General features: G+C 49.1%; 1 protein-coding gene across 2 annotated transcripts; it reads left to right on the plus strand.

Annotated features, from left to right (window-relative positions):
* The first annotated feature begins 1,683 nt into the window (after positions 1-1,683).
* Positions 1,684-21,720, plus strand: LOC148453453 (synaptosomal-associated protein 25-like). Of its 2 annotated transcripts, none has more exons than XM_088462097.1 (8): positions 1,684-1,713; positions 3,313-3,387; positions 5,336-5,377; positions 7,170-7,218; positions 18,603-18,714; positions 19,946-20,071; positions 20,292-20,436; positions 20,671-21,720. In XM_088462097.1, exons 2-8 carry the CDS (start codon positions 3,319-3,321, stop codon positions 20,737-20,739), a joined length of 612 nt encoding a protein of 203 aa, XP_088318223.1. In that variant the 5' UTR covers positions 1,684-1,713; positions 3,313-3,318; the 3' UTR covers positions 20,740-21,720. The 2 variants fall into 2 exon arrangements, with proteins under 2 accessions (XP_088318223.1, XP_088318222.1); XM_088462096.1 differs by lacking the exon at positions 1,684-1,713 and adding an exon at positions 1,830-1,855.
* Positions 21,721-22,016: the final 296 nt, after the last annotated feature.

The raw sequence follows: 22,016 nt of genomic DNA on the forward strand, positions 1-22,016 counted from the left end.
CTGTATTCCCCCCAATCCCCCTAATAAGCTAATGCAGCAGGAGGCTACTGGGGAAACAGAGGTCATAGGGCTGGATAGAAAAATGAGATGAGCAGCAGCATTAAAAATAGATTGATGTGGGTAGAGGCTAGAGAGGAGGAGGTCACAGTAAGCGGGACATGAGAGCATGAACCAGTGTTTTGGTGGCATCAGGGGTGTGGAAGGGCTGGATTCTGGCTATGTTCCGGAGATGGAAGTGGCATGATTCATACCCTGGATGTGGGGAGTGAAAGATAGAGGGAAGTTGTGGAACAATGAGGCAGTGGACTTGTGGGACTGAAGAAAGGGTGATCTTCTCAACGGAGAGAGAAGAGAAGTGTTGGAGGAACCCTAGAATGGGAAAAATACAATAAGTTTGGTCTTGGCGATGTTGAGTTGCAGGAAGCGCTGGGACATCCAGGATGAGATGCAGTTGGAGACACGAGAAGATGGAAGGAGGTCGGGCAGTAGATTTGAGTGTCGTCAGTATAGGTAGTTTAGAAGGCTGAAGGAGCTGATGAGCTTTCCAAGGGAGAAGAGAATGGAGAGACCCTTGAGGGATGTCTACAGGCAGAGGAATTGAGGGGGAGGGATGGTAAGCTAAATGAGGGCTTGCCCACATCAAGGGTGAGTGTGTCTGTCTCAGATGGGGGGATGGCCACATCAAGGAGGTGGCGTGTCCGTATCCCGGGGGCTTGCCTGGTGCTCTGCCCCTAATTCCTCTCTTCTCCCTCTCCTACCACCATTTCTATGCCCCAGACACCAGCGGTAGTTTGCGTGAGGCACCCATTCACTGCAGAGACCTCAAATAGGGACTGTCGTGCTGAAATCGGAATGGTTGGGAGGCAATCCTCAAGAAGCTTGGATGCAAAAGGAAGAAGAGAGAGGGTGGTTGTTTGAGAGAGGGTCTGGGTCAAGTGAAGGTTTCTTAATGTGTGAAACTAAAGTGTGCTTGAACGTAGAGGGGACAGGTTGAAAAGATGTTAGGTGGGAGCAGTCATCGGTAGAGAGAGACCTATATAAAATAGGATGCTAGGAATTGCATCCAGAACACTGACCATTAGGTAAGACACTGTACAGTTGATAAAAACAGATAATGAAAATTGACGTTACTGTACACAGCAATGTAAATGGCACTGTGCATTTTGTGCAATATACTGTATATATTAAAAAAACTACTAAAACTTTAAAGAATAAATGGTACATAAAAAGCACAGAACAGCTGGCTGTACTAATGACATCCATTGTGACCAATAATTACTGATCACATATTTTGTCAAGTGAGCTCCATGGAAACTGACTGGGAAGTGGGTGAAATGAGAACAATGGAAATATGCATGTTTATGTAATATGACAGCTACAGTATGGGGATCATTGCAATCAGTGCTCAGAGTCTTGTGTAAAATGTTAATGATGATTATTTTCCTCTAAATATAAATTCCCCTCCAGCCCACTTCTCTGAGCAGATCAACATCCCTCATGCTCTGCTGTCCCTATCATTTCCCGCCCTGTGAGGAGGATGCTGTTTCCATGGTGATGTTACCAAGACGTTGCTATGGTATCCAGCAGCTCACTGCGCGCGGACAGCTATTGGCTGATAGTTTTTCGGTTGACAGCTAATCGCAATCTGCCGGGAAAGGCTTCTTGCTGCTGTTCTCTCAGGCTCAGCTGGATGCTTCTGTGCTGGACACACAGGTGGGATGTCTGTCATCACTGTCACTATGTCGCTATATCCTGGAGCCTGTAATCCGTCACTGTCTCTCAATAACAGAGTCTGTCACGTTAAGCTACCTGTCCTCTGTGAGGTTTGAGGTTTGTCCCCTGTGGCACAGTCATGGTATGTTGTACCTCCAAAGTATATGTTGCTGTGAGTAACACTGTTGTGACATAAATGATGTGTTCATGTACTAATTAGTCTTTATTCTACCCGAGTAACTCACCTAATTTGTGTTCTTTATGGTCGTCTTCACTTCTCTTCTAATTTGTGTTCCCACTTCTCCCTGTTTCTGGGCTGTACACGATCTCCCTGTCTGTATTGTGCATACCATCTCCCTATTCATCTGCTGCCCCAACTCACTGTTCCTATTGTGCTTCCCATCTCCCCTGAAACCTGTGCTGCTCCCATCTCTCTAATCCTTTACTGCCCCTCTTTCTCCCTATTCCTGTGCTGTCCCTGTCTCCCAAATTTTGTGCTGTCCCTGTCTCCCATTTCCCCATTGCTTTTCTGCCCCATCTCACCGTTTCTGTTCTGCTGCCCATCTCCCATAAAACTTGTTGCCCCCCCCCCTTTCTCCCCAATCATGTGCTTCTCCCATCTCCCTAATGCTGGGCCGCCCCCCTTTCTCCTCTGTCCCATTTCCCTAATCCTGTGCCATCACCCTTTCTCCTAAATCATGTGTTGCGCCCATATCCCTGTTACTGTGCTGCCCCCAGTGTCCCTGTTACAGTAGTTTGCTGCCCCCAGTGTCCCTGTTACAGTAGTTTGCTGCCCCCAGTGTCCCTGTTACAGTAGTTTGCTGCCCCCAGTATCCCTGTTACAGTAGTTTGCTGCCCCCAGTGTCCCTGTTACAGTAGTTTGCTGCCCCCAGTATCCCTGTTACAGTAGTTTGCTGCCACCAGTATCCCTGTTACAGTAGTTTGCTGCCCCCAGTGTCCCTGTTACAGTAGTTTGCTGCCCCCAGTGTCCCTGTTACAGTAGTTTGCTGCCCCCAGTGTCCCTGTTACAGTAGTTTGCTGCCCCCAGTGTCCCTGTTACAGTAGTTTGCTGCCCCCAGTGTCCCTGTTACAGTAGTTTGCTGCCCCCAGTGTCCCTGTTACAGTAGTTTGCTGCCCCCAGTGTCCCTGTTACAGTAGTTTGCTGCCCCCAGTGTCCCTGTTACAGTAGTTTGCTGCCCCCAGTGTCCCTGTTACAGTAGTTTGCTGCCCCCAGTATCCCTGTTACAGTAGTTTGCTGACCCCGGTATCCCTGTTACAGTAGTTTGCTGACCCCGGTATCCCTGTTACAGTAGTTTGCTGACCCCGGTATCCCTGTTACAGTAGTTTGCTGACCCCGGTATCCCTGTTACAGTAGTTTGCTGACCCCAGTGTCCCTGTTACAGTAGTTTGCTGACCCCAGTGTCCCTGTTACAGTAGTTTGCTGCCCCCAGTGTCCCTGTTACAGTAGTTTGCTGACCCCAGTGTCCCTGTTACAGTAGTTTGCTGCCCCATCTTACTTGTTAGTACATATTACTTATTATTCTATATTTCTGCACTTCCATACTCATTATATCAGTCATTATTGTTTATTCTTTATAGTGTAAGATGGAGAATAAGAGGAAACTCGATAATGAATTACAGCTAAAGCGATGTCTGGATCAGGTCACTGATGAGGTCAGTGGAAAGTTATCTGGACTGCGGGGGATGTTTGGGGTGGTGATAGTTTTAGGATTGGTGGTGGGGGGGTGTGGCGCATTGTGATTAGGGGAGGGGGGCCGTGGCATAGCCTGGGAGGGAAGAGCAAATGCTCCCCCTAACATATAAAGTGTCCTGGTTGGCGCCTTCAGGAGATAAGCGTTGTGGGTGGGGCGGCATTCTGCTGATGACTGTGACTAAGGGCTCTATTCATGTACATAATGAAATTGCTTCTGGAAAATGATACATTGGGGTAGATGTGTGATAGCGGCACTTAACGTGCCGCTATAACGCTTCGCCTCTTTACCGAGGCGAAGCAGGAAGCACTGCCGATGAGATGTAAAAACATCTCATCGGCGGGAGAGAGAGCGTTAACTCCTCCCTCCGGCGCTACCCGCTAGAGATCACAGCGCATCAGCCTAGTGCTGATGCGCTGTGTCTCTGTCCCAGCCGGCTCCACTGAGATCCGTGCGTGCTGCCTGGAGCCGGCAGCCGCCGCAGCAGGGACAGCGCTGTCGATGCTGTCGGGATAGGCTAGCGCCAGGCTGTAGCTGTCTATAACGACAGCTACAGCGGGCCGAACGGTCAGACGATATGACCGTTCGTACATGGCCCAGGCTATCGGCGCTGCTATCTTGTAGACAGCAGCGCCGATAATGACAGGGGCGCATAGCGCCTGGCATTTACCGCCCAGACCCCCGATCATACATCGGGGAGAAGCGGCATCAGCACACATAACGTGCGCTGATACCGCTTCTTGGCTTCATACATCTACCCCATTGCATCATATTGATGATATATACCGTATATATAGACTTACCTGCCCAGCGACGTCCTGCGATAAATGGCCCCTCCGCGATCCCGGCTAGCAGCACAAAGACATTAGGAGTCCGGTAAATCGTCTTCACACTGCATATGTGCTGGCAGTGCCTTGGGCTCTAGGGTCCGCTCACGACACAGGGCGGATGCTGGACACAAGGGGCGGTGTGACCGAGCAGTGTGTTCCACTGCTCCTCTCCCCCACCTAGGTAAGTTTCAGCTCATTTCAGCATCTCCTGATGGCGAAATGAAATTGAGAAGTGAAACGGAAACATGGTTCCGTTCTTCTCTGAATGGCTCTCCATGTACTGTAGTATGGAGAAGCGATGTACACTAATTAGGGGCACCGATGGAGAAATCCGACACTTCTCCACGGCAACCCCTTCTCTGAATGAGACAAATCTATGAAAAGCCTTATTGTGACAGTGGGAGTGTGATATAGGGCAGAGTGGCATAATGTAAGTTACTGATGGCACTACAGTGCGGCAATTGGCATAATGAGAGTTTCTGGGAGCACTACAGTGTGGCATAATGTAAGTTGCTGATGGCACTACAGTGTGGCATAATGTAAGTTACTGATGGCACTACAGTGTGGCATAATGAGAGTTTCTGGGAGCACTACGGTGACCATGTGAATTATTGGGGGCACTAAATTGTGGCATAATGTGACCTACTGGGGCCACTACAGTGTTGTAGGTGCCTTCACCCCACAATTAAAAGGCTCTGGAGGGCATGAATATGCCCACCATGACTGTCACACCCCCTGCACTATGTAGCTTCGCCCCTTTTCTCCATGTGCAGCACCTATATTTACCCTTTGCTCCCCCTCCCTTCAGAACCTGATCACACCACTGTGGGGAGAGGTTTGGGGTGGTGGGGGTTAGGGCTGGAGTGGTTTGGGACAGTTGGGGGGATGGGTGGGTTGTGGAGTATGAAAATGAAAGAGGAGAAATGGCGCAGAATCATTGTGATATTGATGGGAAACAACGATACAGTTCTCCTGTAGGTATAGCTAATACGGTTGGTTATGTTTATGGGTGCTACCTAGTCGGATGTAACACTGGCCTCCACACACAATAAGCAGCATTATAATCCTGTTCTCTTGCAGTCTCTGGACATTACCCGCCGTATGGTGCAGTTGGTGGAAGAGGTGAGACATGACACGGAATCCTCAGTAACACATGACTGTTCCGGTTCACTGTTTGTATCTTTTATAAACAATTATGCTACACATATTGGCAGGACCAGGTTAGAAATACCCCACTTATTTGTATAGGGAGACAACTGAGGTATCCTAATGCACTAACAGACCAATTCCCGTAGGATAATCTCACCAGATCATCAATTTTCATGGGTAATGTATAATAAACCACATGTAACTGTGTACTCAGTAGTGTCATTAATATGCCATCAGCCTGCAGCACCCCAAGATTCATTAGATGTGTTTTCCAGATTAATCAATTTGCAAGAACTATGGGGGTCATTCAGACCCGTTCCCGAGCAAAGGACGCTCGCAAACGGGTGGATGTTCCCCCACTGCGCATGCGCACGACGGAGGGAGCTCCGTCATGCGCATGCGCGAGACCCGGACTGCGACAGCCAAGCTGTCGCTCCGGGCCTCGCACCAAAGGGGGCCTGCTGTCGATGTTGATTGACAGCGGCGTGCCTGCCAGACGGAGGCGTTCCCATGGGAACGCCTACTGTCTGGAGCCGGCACCACTGACATCACTAGTGATGTCAGTGGGAGTGATTTTGGCTGATAGAGCCAAAATCACTCCTAGGCTTGCGGCAGCGAGACCCTACTGCAGGGTCTCCGTCGCAAGCCCGATGGTTGCGATGGTCAAGACCCTCAAGGGAGGAGGGCCCTGATTCAGAGCGAGCGCTCTGGTCAGAGCGTTCAGCTCTGAATCAGGCCCTATGTACATAGATGTGTACTCTCCAGGAATGTCTGGGAGACCAATTTTAAATGGAAACCCACCTGTATCCCGTCCATTTCTGCAGAATGGTGGGAGGGGCAGGGCCATGGTGATGCAATTCATGTTGCCTTGCCCCTTGCAGCTGCCCCTGGTTCCTCTTTCTCTAAGAATTCCTGAAGGTGAGTCCCGCAAAGTCGCCATCTATGACCATGTATGGCTCATGATAGCCAGAGCTCTGGCTGTTTGTTCCTACTGTCAGCCCTGCCAATTCCTGTTTTTCCTGTTAAAACGGAAAAACCAATACTGTTGGGTGGCGGAGCTCCATGTGTCTATCACCGCCCTAAATAGCATGTATACAAACACAAATCCACACAACACTATCTGACTGCAGTGTCCCTAGATGTCTTACAACCTAGTGTCCCTAAGCACTTACAAGGTACTTTGGGGTAGATGTACTAAGCCACGGAGAGAGATAAGTTGGGTACACCTATATTTGCAGATGATGGTTGTTCAGTGTGTATAAACAACCATCACTGCAACTGCAGTCCCGCTAGCTGGGGATTGCATTGCTACGTCCTCCCCCTGCTGGCCTCTGCAGCAAGTGTACGGGCCGTCAGCTGACATCGGCTGTGCTGCGCAGCCAACGCTATGTCTGTGAACGACGTAGTTCAGACATATTGCTGGTACACCCTGGCCAACGCACATACGATATATTGCCCGTTCAACTGGCCGATATTTCGGCCAGTGTGTACCCAGCAATAAAGTACTAACCAATCGGCTCCTAAGTCATTTTTAAAACATGTAAAGTGAAAGTTAGGAGCTGATTGGTTGGTACTTTATCTCAACTTTATCCCTCTCCAAGACTTAGTACATCGCCCCCATTATTCTATAACAATGATGTTCTGTTATAGAGACATTCTAATAGAAGTTTAAATCATTGTTATTTAAAATATTGATTATAGTATATACAACACATTATATTCATCACTTATTATTTTTTCTTACCATGTTTCTGTTTCCTGACAGAGTAAGGATGCTGGGATAAGGACTCTGGTCATGCTGGATGAGCAGGGAGGTGAGACGGGGCTCTGTCAGGCACTGAGAAGAGGCTGTAGAACATGGTAGCAGAAAGTCATATATAAAAGAATAACTGTGCCCTAACCTCCCATACGCTACAGTAAACCAGCACACCACTTACCTGTCTGGTACAGAGTAACTTATAACCTATATACCCTGAAGGCCATGGGGAAAATACAGGGGTGCCTGGTGGGAGATAAACCGGGCCTCCAAAATCAAGCATTAACCCCTTGGATAGGCAACCAGGCTGTGCAGAACAAGCCCCCATTTCCCTCTTGCTTTGCTGACGGATCTACTGTGAAACTAATGAAGCTTAAGCTTCAGGGCACCTAACCCCGGAGGGGCCCTGAAGCAATTTTTTTTTAATGAGAGAATTTTTCAACAAATCAATGGTGTTTTTTAAGTGTGCCTTATTTAACTAAGGTTGTTTTAGTGATAGAATCATAAGCCAATGGGTTGAATTACTTAATATTGACCTTAGAATATGCTCTACAGTAGTGTATGTAGGGGGGGTTTCTGAGTACCCAGGTACCCTCCCTGATCAGTACTGGCTGACAGACACTCTATCTAAAGCTCCGATCAGAAGATGGTTCTTATGAGCCGGCCGGGAGCAGAATAGAGAGCTGCTGTCAGTGTCACTGCTGAGTGCAGTACTGCCAGGTGCCACTAGATGCTCCCACCTGCATTTGTGCTGTCCCATCTGCCAGAAGTCAGCCCTGCAGTGCTGACCAAAAACTGAACTGACTGAGGGATGGCATGCAGCTCAGAGACCTGACTCGGGGACTCCAGAGACCCCACTCAGGAGGATCAATAGCTGGGATCCTACAGAGGAAGTGAGTAAGTTTTGGTTTTCTATGTGATCTATTCTCTCTCTCGGGCTTCTACATCTATCTATCTACAGTCTCTCACTCTCTAGGGGGTTTCTATATGTACGCCATTTGCGCCTCAAGGTCCTTGCAGGGACAGCAAGACCCTTTGGATCTTGTTGGATGTTGCCCTATTGTTGGTTGCAAAGGGGGCCCCATAACAGTTCAAGCTTCAGGGCCCCAAAAATATAGATCCACCACTGCTTCCAATAATTATGTGGCATCCATTTCCTCTTTAAAATGATGGTCTCCCCTTAGTGCTCATTGTCTTGTGATCCACTATGATCTTTGGATAATATTATTACCCTGCGCTACTAAAAACGTGTATATATACAGTGCATCCGGAAAGTATTCACAGTGCTTCACTTTTTCTACATTTTGTTATGTTACAGCCTTATTCCAAAATGGAATTAATTCATTTTTGTCCTCAAAATTCTACACACAATACCCCATAATGACGTGTAAAACATTTTTTTCTACTTCAGGGTCCATAGGGTATCCACAGGATACCTTGGGGTATAGGTGTGACGTCAGTCGCTGGGCACCATAGAGTTAAGCTTTTCAGCCTCCCAGGATGCACTAGGGTCCCCCTCCTATACCCCGCCCCCGAGCCAAGGCACCTCAGTTTAGTTTGGTGCCCGGCCGGCGTCGGGTGCACCTGTCGGAGTGGGGGCTAGAAGAGCCCCTGAAGCTTTCTTCAGTGCAGCTGTGGCTGCACATCTGGATGTACAGCATGGACAGTCAGTCCTGACGTCCATGCTGTCTTCCCTACACCCCCGCCGGTACCAGAACGCCGGTACCGATCCGGGGATGCTGGTGAGCATCTGGGGTCACAGCTAGCGGTGACCCCAGATGTTCCGGACCATGGCCGGATCCAAGGGGGACAAAGGTAAGCAGCGGGGTCCCGCGGTGGGTCCCCGCTGGTCACATGGTGCTAAGTCCCCAGGCAGGGGGCTCCCTGGGGACTGGCTGCAGCGTGGAGCCAGGCGACCAACCTGCGCTTTCCACTACCCCCTGGGACAGCGGACCGCAGCAGAGCGGTAGCGCTGCGGCGTCCCAGGGGTTAAATGCATGCCAGGGGAGCGCGCCTTCCCTGTCTCACAGCCTGCGCCTCCCCCGCTGCACCCAGCCCTCTCTGCATGCTGCCGACTGGTCCTGTGGCAGCGCTCCTCCCCCAGGCCAGCCTCCTCTCTGCTCCTCGGCGGCCATCTTCTCCAGAACGCATGGTGAACGCTGCTGGAAGCGCTGGACGGAAGCATCGTGGTCTGGGTCCCCCCGCATACCTCTCCTCCGCTGTGGCTCAGGTCTGTGTATGCAGCGCTGTGTCCTACCAGGCCCTGTGTCTGTGTAGTTGAGTGATCAGCGCTGTTAGTGCAGGAATTGTTATTTTCTCTGCATTGTATGTGACTGTGCTAGCGCTGCCTGTAACTTTTCTTCTCTAAACTGTCAGCTTTATTACTGTCCCTGTTCTTTCTGCTAAAGCCCTTGCGGTGCGGTGCTGCAGGGTGGTCTCTCGCCTATTTAATACTTAATTGGTGAGAGAGGTCACATACGTGGTGCCATCATGTCTGAAAGTGATTTTCCCCTCCGGCTACAGTGTACCACGTGCAAAGTACCGTTAGCGGAGGGGGAGGGTAGCGCGGAGGGCCTTTGCCGGCAGTGTTTGTCCATGGCGCGGCCTATTACGGTTACAGCACCGGTACAGGAGCCGCCCTGGGCTTGTTTCGCTCAGGCGTTAACAGCTTTAGTGGGCCAGTTAGCTCCGCAGCCCGCGTTTACTCCGATGGGTTTGTCCCAGCAGTCTGTGGTGTCGTCACCCATGCAGGGGTTCCCACGACAATTGGTGGTACCCCACAGTCTCCCTATTTCCCCGCTCCCGGGTTCTCAGGAGCCAGCGTGGGTTAACTCCCTGACGAGTTCTGTACAGCACTTGTCGGATGTGTTGCAAGGGGAGTCTGTGATGCGGCCTCATAAAAGGCCGGTGGCGTCTCTGTCCGCTCCTTATGAGGATGACGAAGGGACGTCTGATGATGGGGAGATTCTGGATCCTTACGATCAGGAACCTCTCCATACTAAGGACGCTGATGCTAAGTCCAAAGTATATATTCCTGGACTTATTCGGGCGGTCCGCACAGCCTTGGTGATTGAGGACGAAGTTCCCCCAGCGGCTAAATCTAAGTATGCCTTTTTCAAAGATGTGAAGGGCGATGCCACAGTCTTTCCTCTTTCGGGTCAGTTGGTGGACCATTTAGAGGAGGCGTGGAAACAACCTGGCAAAAGATACCAGCCGCAGAGACGCCTGGCGGTGGCTTATCCGTTCGCGGATAATTATCTTGCTAAGTGGGAATCCCCTCCACAGGTGGATTCTCACGTGACCCGTCTTGTCCGTAGTGCCACATTGCCGATGCCATCAATGTCCTCCCTTAAGGATGCTACGGACCGCAAGGTAGAAATCTGCCTGAACTCCGCTTATTCCCTTGCAGGGGGGGCAGCACGGCCGGCTATGGCCATTTGCTGGGTTGCCAGAGCGATGGAGCGCTGGGCGGATTCATTAGAGGCTTCTTTTGAATCCGACTGTCCGGCCGAACAGGCGGAGTTGATTGGCAATCTCCATGATTCGGCCACCTACATCAACGAGGCGGCTCTAGACATTAGTACTCTGGTGTCTAGAATTTCTTCAGCAGCGGTAGCTGCTCGTCGCACCTTGTGGCTGCGATCCTGGAAGGCGGACGCAGATTCCAAGAAAGGTCTGGAAGCGTTGCCGTTTACCGGAGAAGTTCTCTTCGGTCCGGATCTGGATAAGATTGTGGCCACGCTGGCGGCAGCCAAATCTGCTTGTCTCCCGTCGGCCGCTGCTCCTTCTGGTTCTGGACCATCGTCCTTTCGGTCATCTAGGGCCCAGGGCAGGCCCAAACCACAGTCGTTTCCTCGACAGGCTGGCCCTAAGAAATCGGTCAAGCCCCGGAAGCAGGCATGGAGTACCAGACGTCCGGCCCCCAAGCCAGATGACAAGCCTGCGGCCTGACGGTCCGGGCCTCCCTTTGGGGGATCCCAGGGTGGGAGGCCGCCTGCTACAGTTCGCCCAGTGTTGGTCTCACCACTACGACAGACACTTGGGTTCTGGAGGTGGTTTCCCACGGATACGCCCTCTCCTTCCGGCACAGACCCCCGGCTCGCTTCTTCACCACGGGTCTACCATCAGACCGGAACAAGGCTACGGAGCTGCGGAAGGTATTGCACACTATGCTCCAGGCTGGAGTTATAGTGCCTGTTCCATTCTCCCAGAGGGGCCAGGGTTTCTATTCAAATCTATTTTTGGTACAGAAACCCAATGGGTCATATCGTCCGATTCTCAACCTCATAGCACTCAACAAGTCTTTGCGGGTCCCGAAGTTTCGGATGGAGACCCTACGGTCCATCATTCTGGCGCTGGAACCTGGGGACTACATGGTGTCATTGGACATACAGGACGCTTACCTGCATGTCCCTATTCTTTTGCGCCATCAACAGTTCCTCAGGTTTGCAATCCGCAGCGACCACTTCCAGTTTCGGGCGTTACCTTTTGGCCTGGCAACAGCACCACGTGTTTTCACCAAGGTGATGGCGGTCATGGCGGCTTCTCTGCGGCTGCAGGGAGTCCGCATGTTGCCGTATTTGGACGACCTGTTATTGGTGGCAGGATCTCCAGAGCTCCTGTTACGCCACTTGGACCTGACCATTGCACTGCTGCAACGGCACGGCTGGCTAATCAACTGGCAGAAGTCCACTCTAATCCCGTCTCGGAGGATTCTGCATCTTGGAGCCTTATTGGACTCGGGACAGCAAAGGATCTTCGTGACGGAGGACAAGATCTCTGCTTTACAGTCAAGGGTGCGCAGTTGCCTGCACAGCCGCCGGGTGTCCTTACACTCGGCGATGAGGTTACTGGGCTCCATGGTGTCGGTGTTCGACATGGTGGAATACGCCCAGTTTCACTCCAGACCTCTGCAGCACCTGATCCTGTCCAAGTGGAACGGGCTGCCTCAGTCTCTGAAGTCCCAGACGATTGTGCTCACCCCGGAGGTTCGCCTGTCCCTTGCGTGGTGGTTACAGACGACCCACCTCAACAAGGGACGTCCGTTCTGGGTTCCAAATTGGGTCCTGTTGACAACGGACGCCAGTCTTCGGGGCTGGGGAGCAGTTTCGGGTCCACACTTGTTCCAGGGCAGGTGGACGCCGACAGAAGCGGAGCTTCCAATAAATATCTTGGAACTCCGTGCGGTCTTCAATGCTCTCCTGCAGGCACAGCGGTTTCTCCAGGGTCACACGGTGCAGGTCCAGTCGGACAACGCTACCACCGTGGCCTACATAAACAGGCAAGGAGGAACTCGCAGTCGGGCGGCTCTCGTAGAGGTCTCTCGGATCCTGGTTTGGGCGGAGCGCAATCTTCCGGCCATATCAGCGGTCTTCATCCCGGGAGTGCTAAATTGGGAGGCGGACTTTCTAAGTCGCCAGGACGTTCATCCAGGGGAATGGTCCCTGCACCCGGACGTTTTTCAACTACTGGTGGACAGGTGGGGTCTTCCAGAAATCGACCTCATGGCGTCCCGGCACAACAACAAGTTGCCGGTGTACGGGTCTCGCACAAGAGACGAAGGGGCGTCTCTGGTGGATGCTCTGTCTGTCCGGTGGACATTCCGGTTCGCATACCTGTTCCCTCCGGTCTCCCTTCTTCCACGGGTAATCCGGAAATTCAAACAGGAAGGAGGGACGCTCCTGTTGATAGCTCCCGCTTGGCCCAGACGGCACTGGTTCTCAGACCTTCAGGGTCTGTCCGTGGACAGTCCTCTGCGGTTGCCGCTACAACCGGACCTTCTGTCTCCGGGTACTTGCCTTCACACGGACCTGACTCGGCTGTCTTTGACGGCGTGGCGGTTGAGACGGCCGTGCTGAGGTCCCGGGGGTTTTCCAGCTCTGTGATGCGTACCATGTTACGAGCTCGGAAACCGTCTTCCGCGAGGATATACCATCACGTGTGGCATACGTTCTTCCAGTGGTGTCGACCGAGAGGTTATGCACCGCGGGAGTTTCGTCTGTCTCGGATTCTCGCCTTCCTGCAAGCGGGACTAGATCATGGGCTTCGCCTTGCTTCTTTGAAGGTACAGGTTTCGGCCCTATCTGTCTGGTTTCACCGTAGGATTGCTACAATCCCGGATGTGCGCACCTTTATGCAGGGTGTTCTCCGTATTCAGCCGCCCTTTGTTCCACCTGTGGCGCCTTGGGATTTGGCTGTGGTCCTGAGGGCTCTCCAAGGACCGCCGTTTGAACCACTGGGCTCAGTGGATATTAAATGGCTAACAGCTAAGACTGTTTTCCTTCTGGCCATTGCTTCGGCCAGACGTGTTTCTGAGTTAGGGGCTCTTTCTTGTAGACCCCCTTTCTTGGTTTTTCATGGGAACAGGGCAGTGCTCCGCACTCGGCCCGAGTTTCTTCCCAAAGTTGTTTCCCAGTTTCATGTTAACGAGGAAATAGTTGTTCTGGCCTTTAACTCACCGGGTCTTTCCGTGGGTGAGGCCTCTTTGGATGTTGTGCGGGCCTTAAGGACTTATGTTGACCGCACTTCTTCGTTTAGGAAGTCGGACGCTTTGTTTGTCCTCTATGGCTTCCGTAAAAAGGGTTGGCCTGCTTCAAAGCAAACTTTGGCAGCCTGGATCCGTATGGCTATTTCTGAAGCTTATCTTCATGAAGGCCTACCGGTCCCACCTTCTCTGAAGGCTCATTCCACTAGGTCTGTGGGTCCTTCGTGGGCAGCTCGACGTGGTGCCTCGGCAGTTCAGATCTGCAAGGCTGCTACGTGGTCCTCTGTCCATACCTTCGTGAGGTATTACAGGTTTGACACCTTCGCCTCTCAGGATGCTTCCTTCGGGCGGCGGATTCTCCTTTCTGCACAGGAGCGTCCCCACCCTTAAAGGATACTGCTTTGGGACATCCCCAAGGTATCCTGTGGATACCCTATGGACCCTGAAGTAGAAAATATGAGCTATGGTAAGAACTTACCCTTGTTATCTCTATTTCTACGAAGTCCATAGGGTTCCACAGGACTCCCGCCCTGTCGCACCTGTGCTGCAGATGGGCTTTGCTCTGGTCACCGGTTTTCCGTCTCCCTCTGGTGAGAATGTGATTCTTGTATGTGTCCAGATCTTTTTTCTCTCTCTTCCTTCTCCTCCTCCGGCCTATGGCTTGATAACTAACTGAGGTGCCTTGGCTCGGGGGCGGGGTATAGGAGGGGGACCCTAGTGCATCCTGGGAGGCTGAAAAGCTTAACTCTATGGTGCCCAGCGACTGACGTCACACCTATACCCCAAGGTATCCTGTGGAACCCTATGGACTTCGTAGAAATAGAGATAACAAGGGTAAGTTCTTACCATATCTCATATTTTTTAGATTTTTGCAAATTTAATTGAAAAAAAAAAAAAAAACAACTAAGAAATCACACTTGCATAAGTATTCACAGCCTTTGCTCAATACTTTGCTGATGCACCTTTGGCAACAATTACAGTCTCAAGTCTCTTTGAATATGATGCCACAAGGCACACCTATCTTTGGGCAGTTTCGTCCATTCCTCTTTGCAGCACCTCTCAAGCTCCATCAGGCTGGATGCAGGGGCAAACGCAGGAATTATAAAGGGGGGTTTCCAAACGGTTGATTTAAAAACAAAAAAGCAAATATATATATATATATATATATATATATATATATATATATATATATATATATATATATTTGTAACCCCAGCAGCTCATAATCAGAGATAGTGGCTAACTCGGGCTCCAAGCAGGTGGGTTTAACAGCACATGAACAACAAAGCAATTATATTCCCCATTAATCCCTTCCTCTGTCACGCACGGCAGCAGCACATTTCTGTCACACACAGCAGCACACACTCCTTGTCACACACAGCAGCAGCACACACTCCCTGTCACACACAGCAGCAGCCCACACTCCCTGTCACACAGCAGCAGCACACACTCCCTGTCACACACAGCAGCAGCACACCCTGTCACACACACCTTTGCACAAATGACTTACTTCCTGTATCCAAGGAGTTAATCATCAGGAGTCAGCTTGCTGACTGATCGGGACCCTGGAGCACTGAACAGTGTAGGGGTGAGGAATGCCGCTGCCTGTGTTACTGAGTCAGTCACAGGAACACATACAGTGCTGCACTTTTGAATTTGCCGCGTTAAGCTGCCCTAGCTGTAAATTCTCTGGCACCGCAAGCATGGACTCGATTACACTTTTTATAAAGAGCGGTTCCAGGGCTTTTAATATGCCACTGTGCCCCTTCAAGCCCCAGTACACCCCTGTACCTTTCTGTTGGTACTTTTAGCTGCTGTCACTCCTTTCCGTCTATATAAACACACTGCCTGTCACTCTGCCATGGCACCATTTTAGACCACCCCCTTTGATGATGCTCTGGCGCAGGATATCACTTAACAGTGCCTATGACCTGAAGCGCACCTCATGAATGCTACTCCGAGTCCACTGCATCCCCATAGTGGCACAGTTCCCAATCAGGGTGTCCACCTCTGCTCTGCTGCGCACCTCCATCTAGGTGCCAGGCTGCTGGGTGATCCTCCTTCTCCCAAGCTCTCTCTGGGAGGACTGTATGCAGTGCCCAGGCAGCTCCAATCGTGTTGGTTAGCCTGCGGCAGGTGCAGAGACGGAGACCAGGCTGTCTCCATCTCTGAAAAAAAAAATTGGTCCGTCGGGGGGTTTCTGGGTACTCAGAAACCCCCCCTGCGTGTGCTACTGGGATGGGAAGCGTCAGTGCACAGCCGTTTTCTGATCTCTCCAGAGATGTTCAATCGGACTGGGCTCTGGCTGGGCCACTCAAGGACATTCACAGAGTTGTCCTGAAGCCACTCCTTTGATATCTTGGCTGTGTGCTTAGGGTCGTTGACCTGCTGAAAGATGAACCGTTGCCCCAGTCTTAGGTCAAGAGCGCTCTGGAGCAGGTTTTCATCCAGGATGTCTCTGTACATTGCTGCATTCATCTTTCCCTTTATCCTGACAAGTCTCCCAGTTCCTGCCGCTGAAAAACATCCCCACAGCATGATGCTGCCACCACCATGCTTCACTGTAGGGATGGTATTGGCCCGGTGATGAGCGGTGCCTGGTTTCCTCCAAACATAACGCCTGGCATTCACGACAAAGAGTTCAATCTTTGTCTCATCAGACCAGAGAATTTTGTTTCTCATGGTCTGAGAGTCCTTCAGGTACATTTTGGCAAACTCCAGGTGGGCTGCCATGTGCTTTTTTTTTTTTACTAAGGAGTGGCTGCCGTCTGGCCACTCTACCATACAGGCCTGATTGCTGGATTGCTGCAGAGATGGTTGTCCTTCTGGAAGGTTCTCCTCTCTCCACAGAGGAATACTGTAGCTCTGACAGTGACCATTGGGTTCTTGGTCACCTCCCTGACTAGGGCCCTTCTCCCGCGATCGCTCAGTTTAGACAGCTGGCCAACTCTAGGAAGAGTCCTGGTGGTGCCAAACTTCTTCCATTTATGGATGATGGAGGCCACTGTGCTCATTGGGACCTTCAAAGCAGCAGATATTTTTCTGTACCCTTCCCCAGATTTGTGCCTCGAGACAATTCTGTCTTGGAGATCTACAGACAATTCCTTGGACTTCATGCTTGGTTTGTGCTCTGATATGCACTGTCAAGTGTGGGACCTTATATAGACAGGTGTATGCCTTTCACTGCATTTAACACAGGTAGACTCCAATTAAGCTGTAGGAACATCTCAAGGATGATCAGTGGAAACAGGATGCACTTGAGCTCAATTTTGAGCTTCATGGAAAAGGCTGTGAATACTTACGTACATGTGATTTTAGTTTGTTTTTTTTATTTTATCACTCAGTTTAGACAGCCAGCCAACTCTAGGAAGAGTCCTGGTGGTTCCGGACTTCTTCCATTTTACTAAATTTGCAAAAATCTCAAAAAAACTTTTTACACGCACGTTGTCATTATGGGGTATTGTGTTAAGAATTTTGAGGACAAAAATTAATTTATTTCGTTTTTGGAATAAGGCTGTAACATAACAAAATGTGGAAAAGGAAGCGCTGTGAATACTTTCCGGATGCACTGATATATACTGTATATGGGCTGGAGGGCACTAGGTATTCTCTATCACCCAATATTGTACCTGCACCTGCGGGGCACCCACAGTTGAAAGAGGGTAGTCCCAGCTTTCAAATTATTTGGCACCCTAGTATCTATTGTTTGGTGATCACCAGACAATGTTACCCTGCGCTACGGAAAACATATATATATTCTGTATACGGGCTGGAGGGAATGGTGTGCCCTATCATACCCATGGGTACACCTGGACAGATGGGGGCATCCACATAGCAAAGAGGTGAGACACCTCTTTAAAATGATGTGGGCCCATAGCAGAAATGATTTGGTGACCACTTGTAATAGCCAGAAATATATCACCCAGCGCTATGAAAAAGCAAAATCAGTTTCATACATCATACATCGGGGAGAAGCGGTATCTGTGCACATACCGTGCGCTGATACCGCTTCTGGGCTTCATACATCTCCCCCATTGTCTGGTGACCAGACAATAACTGAAACAGTGCACACAAAATTACGTTTTCCATAGATGGGCGGCGGCGGGGGAATTTAAAGCCCCATCTTGTATGTAATAAAAAAAATAAGTGGTCCCTTGTTTAATGCGGTAGGTTTTCTAGTTTGAAAAAATAATAATAGGCCTTGTTCGGCTACCATGTTCTTTTTACACATAGCATTACAATCAGTTATGGCAAAAATTAGAAAAATGCTTTTTTATTTCAAGTGTAGATTTTTTTTTTTTTTTTTGTCAAAACCTACACACAGAATCCCGATTTTTTTTTTTTGCTATATTGGAAAGGTGGCTCGATGCCAAAACAAGAACCTCAAAGTTCTTTTTTTTTTTATGGTGTTTATAAGAGAAAAAAGACTCACCCTTGTTTTTATTGCACTGTCTTGAATTTTCAACAAAAAAAAAAAAAAATCACTTTTTTGTTAATTTTGGATAAATTCTATTTGACGTGTTATAATGTACAAAAAGACTAGTGGTATTTTCGGAAAATACAAAGTGTTCCGGAAAAAAAAGAAGCTTTAATTTGTGTGTTTGAATATAAAAAATAATCAGTGATATTGATGTTGACATGTAAGGAGTACAAACATCCCAAAAAATTGCCTCAGCTCAGGGGTGAAAACCCTTCAGCAGCGAAAGAGTTAAACATGACGAATCATAAATAAATCAATTTACGTGTGCTAATTGAATTCACCTGTCTATTATGAATGTCAATTGTGGTTTTGTTGGCTCAATATGGTGTTAAAAAGTCACTTTATATATTATCGACCAGCGACCTCTAGTGGTAGAAAATTAAATGACGCTTTGATCAGATTAATGATATTTTGAATATACTGTTGTAGTATCTATCTATCTATCCTCTATCTCATCTTCCCAATGTTATACCTGTAGAACAGTTGGAGCGGATTGACAAGGGTTTGAACCATATAAATCAGGATATGAGAGAAGCAGAGAAAAACCTGACTGATATGGGGAAATGCTGTGCACTGTGCTCCTGTCACAGGTAACCGCTTATGCCTGATACTTACTGTGCACATGGTGAGTCAACTACCTACCCAATTATATTACTCTGTACACACATCTCTTGATATCAAATGTAAGGGCTCCAAACCAACCCCTCTGGAACCTTCCCTGATTATGAACTGGCAAATTAACCCCTGAACCTTATAAGAGAACAAGGGGAGCCGATAGGGGGTGGGTGAGGGCGTATTAGAGGAGAGCAGGTACTACTTACCCAGGTCTGGGCCGGTTTGAGGAGCCCAGGTTAGCATCCGCCCACCCATTGCTCTGCCCACTACAATTGCCCGCACCTGTATAGCTGCGCCAGCGGCACATCGGGCAGTGACAGTGAGAGAGCAGAGTGCTGCAGCAACACTCTCCACTCTCTCACTTCCCGATGCGCCGCTGTGGCTGTGCTGCTATACAGGCGCGGCCAGTGGTAGTGGGCAGAGAGGAGAAGTGTTACAGGTGGAGGCGATGGCACTGATCGCTTCCCTCAAGCCGCCGCCCCCCCGGTGCTGAGCGGTGAGACTACACATAGAAGTTTCTTACACACATACACGTCTCCCAGATTTGGCCATGCTCCCCTAGTACCTGGGCCCATCTGAGCTCTCGATGGCCCTGTAAAGGCTGGCACATGTTAGGTTCTCCCTCCTAATTTTGAAAGGTGTTCTTCATTCAGATAGTTTTCTTTTCCATCCACCTTATTATAACCTTCCCCCAGCAATGTTCATTAATGTTTTACTCTGCAATTTCTATGCTGATCAAGCAGAGTGCAGTCAGAGTAACAGTAATGTCCCTGCCCGTACCCGCATGTTGGGGGATTCACTGGTCAGTAGACCCTGGTTTCTGTGCCACTCAGCTGCCTCTCTGTAGAATGTTACAGTGCATCAGGTGTGCCTGACACTTGCAGGAAAACTGCGGCCTGCAGACCTGGGAATTCTGTTACCATGCAGGTTGGGGAGTAGGGGACTAAGCTGAAACGGAACAGCGCGAGGATTGGCAGATAGACAAGTTCAACCTAAGATAGTAAAGATTGTTATGAGAACCCTGTCAATGTCCTAAAACTGTATTTACTACTTGTGTGATTATAACAAGATAAACATTTGTTTTGCGGAAACCTGGCAAAGTTACAAGGCCGATCCCTGTCCTATTACTTTATAGTATTCTATATAGTATCCTCATGTCCCTCCATCTTTCACTGTTTCACTTTTTTGTGCACACTCCTTTCCCAGACTGGTCAACAGTTCAACCTACAGAGCATCCTGGGGAAAAGCGAATGATGACATTGTCTCCGCTCAGCCTTCTCATGTTGCTGATGAGAGAGAGCGAATGCGGATGAGTGGAAGTTACATTCGAAGGTAAAATGTCCTAAGACCAATACCGGCTTCATGAGTTATGTTCATCCCGACCGTCTCTTTATTCCCGTATATGCCAAACCGATCTGCAGCCGCAGCCACCACCACTTTCATCCACCTTATTCATTCACTGCCTGCCGCGCTTATCCTTCCAAGTCCCTGTCATGCATACCAGGGTCAAATCCCACCGCCCAAACCCATTGATGATGGCCTTTTCCTGTAGGGTGACTAGGGATTCCCGTGAGGATGAAATGGAGGAAAATTTAACTCAAGTCGGGAGCGTTCTGGGCAATCTCCGCAGCATGGCTCTGGATGTCGGGAATGAAATCGACACCCAGAACAAGCAAGTGGAGAAAATCATGGAGAAGGTGAGTGAGGGACGCTGGGTCAGATGGAGAAGCTGCTTTCAGGTTTTGCCTAGAATGGGACAGCTGAGACGGGCAGTAGTCTCAGGCAGAAAGAGATGGGGCAGCAAAATGTAGGGAAGAAAAAAAGGTCCATCCTAAATGTGCCAAAAAGGATGCATATATACCTGTATATATTTTTTAATCTGTTCTTGCAAATCAAAAAACAATCTGACAACATTGTCTTCTCTGTTCCAGGTTGTAGTGAATGAAGATCGAATACAAGAAGCTAATACTAAAGCCAAGAAGATTCTTAAGAGTGTCTAGGACGTTCCCCTCTTAGAAAGCCCGCACTCTATATTCTGCAGTGAAATCCCCCCCGTGATCTCCTGTATCCATACAGCTCTTCCTATACCAATATCTTTAGGAGTGATGGATGAAAATGTAGTTATCAATTTGTTTAGTCATCACCTCAATTTGAGCAACAAACAAATGAATCTTGTTCACTGATTGCATTAGGCATCTACTCAGCTGGTAGGGAAACCCACAACTCTTCCGTGCCAAGCTAACAAACCCTTTACTTGTGCCCTAAGCGACCTTGACATGGTCTTCCCAGCTTCAGTAACGGGTGATGTATTTGGTCGATGGATGCCAGCAGCCGGCACCCTTGCTCTTTGCTGTCCAGGTTTACATGTTTTTGATAAAAATCAAGCCAATCCTATTCTACTCAATGCTCCATGCTCCTTTTTTATAATGCCATGCTCTGTTACCCCAGTTATTGTATATGCTCTGCCCTAGATTCCACTCCCCCTTACTAAAATGGCAGTTTTGGACGTGCTTAAATCTCACAGTATAAAGTAGCAGTACTTTGTTTATTGTTTTGACCCCCATTCTTTTTGCAAAGTGTAGTACCGTCTTTCAACCTCTAGATGTCACTGTTAATGATCACTGATTACACCTGTCATCTCCTGACATTGAGGTCCACATTGACGTATGAACTTATTGCTTGTGCCTTGTGTGGGGGTGGGAGGTACTATATGCATAGGGTTTTTTTTATTGTGGAGTTTGATGCAGATAATAATACAGATTCTGAGTTGGGAACAAAGGAAAAAAAAAAGTAACAACCTTGGTGAAACCATGCTGCACTGCAGGTGGAGCAGCTTTTAAAATGTGAACAGAGATTTACATTTGGAAGGGGCATGTCCAAACTAAAATCTATATTGCAGTGTTAAAAATGTCTCTCAGTGTTTGCACCCCTTGCATTGCAACATGGTTTGTCCAGGTGCAAACTCAGAATCTACCCCATTATGTTTTAGGTATTTTCTTTGTATTTTTGCACAATAAAATGATGGAATCCTAAATACTCAATCATCATTCCAGCCCGGTTAATATAGTATGTGTGGGTGCATGCTTTCGCATTGCACAGGCAAACGCAGGTGGGGGTTTCCGGTTGCCTGGAAACCCCCTTCCCCAGCCCACATCTTGATGACAACAATATAAATGGTATATAATACTAAAGTAGCATGTTTTTTAGGATACCCTCAGTGTTGCAAATTAAATAATTAGCACCACCTGTTGATCTTTTAAAATGTGTAAAGGCCCCC

The sequence above is a fragment of the Taudactylus pleione genome, unplaced genomic scaffold (assembly GCF_031769625.1).
Source record: "Taudactylus pleione unplaced genomic scaffold, aTauple2 ptg001150l, whole genome shotgun sequence".
NCBI lineage: Eukaryota > Metazoa > Chordata > Amphibia > Anura > Myobatrachidae > Taudactylus > Taudactylus pleione.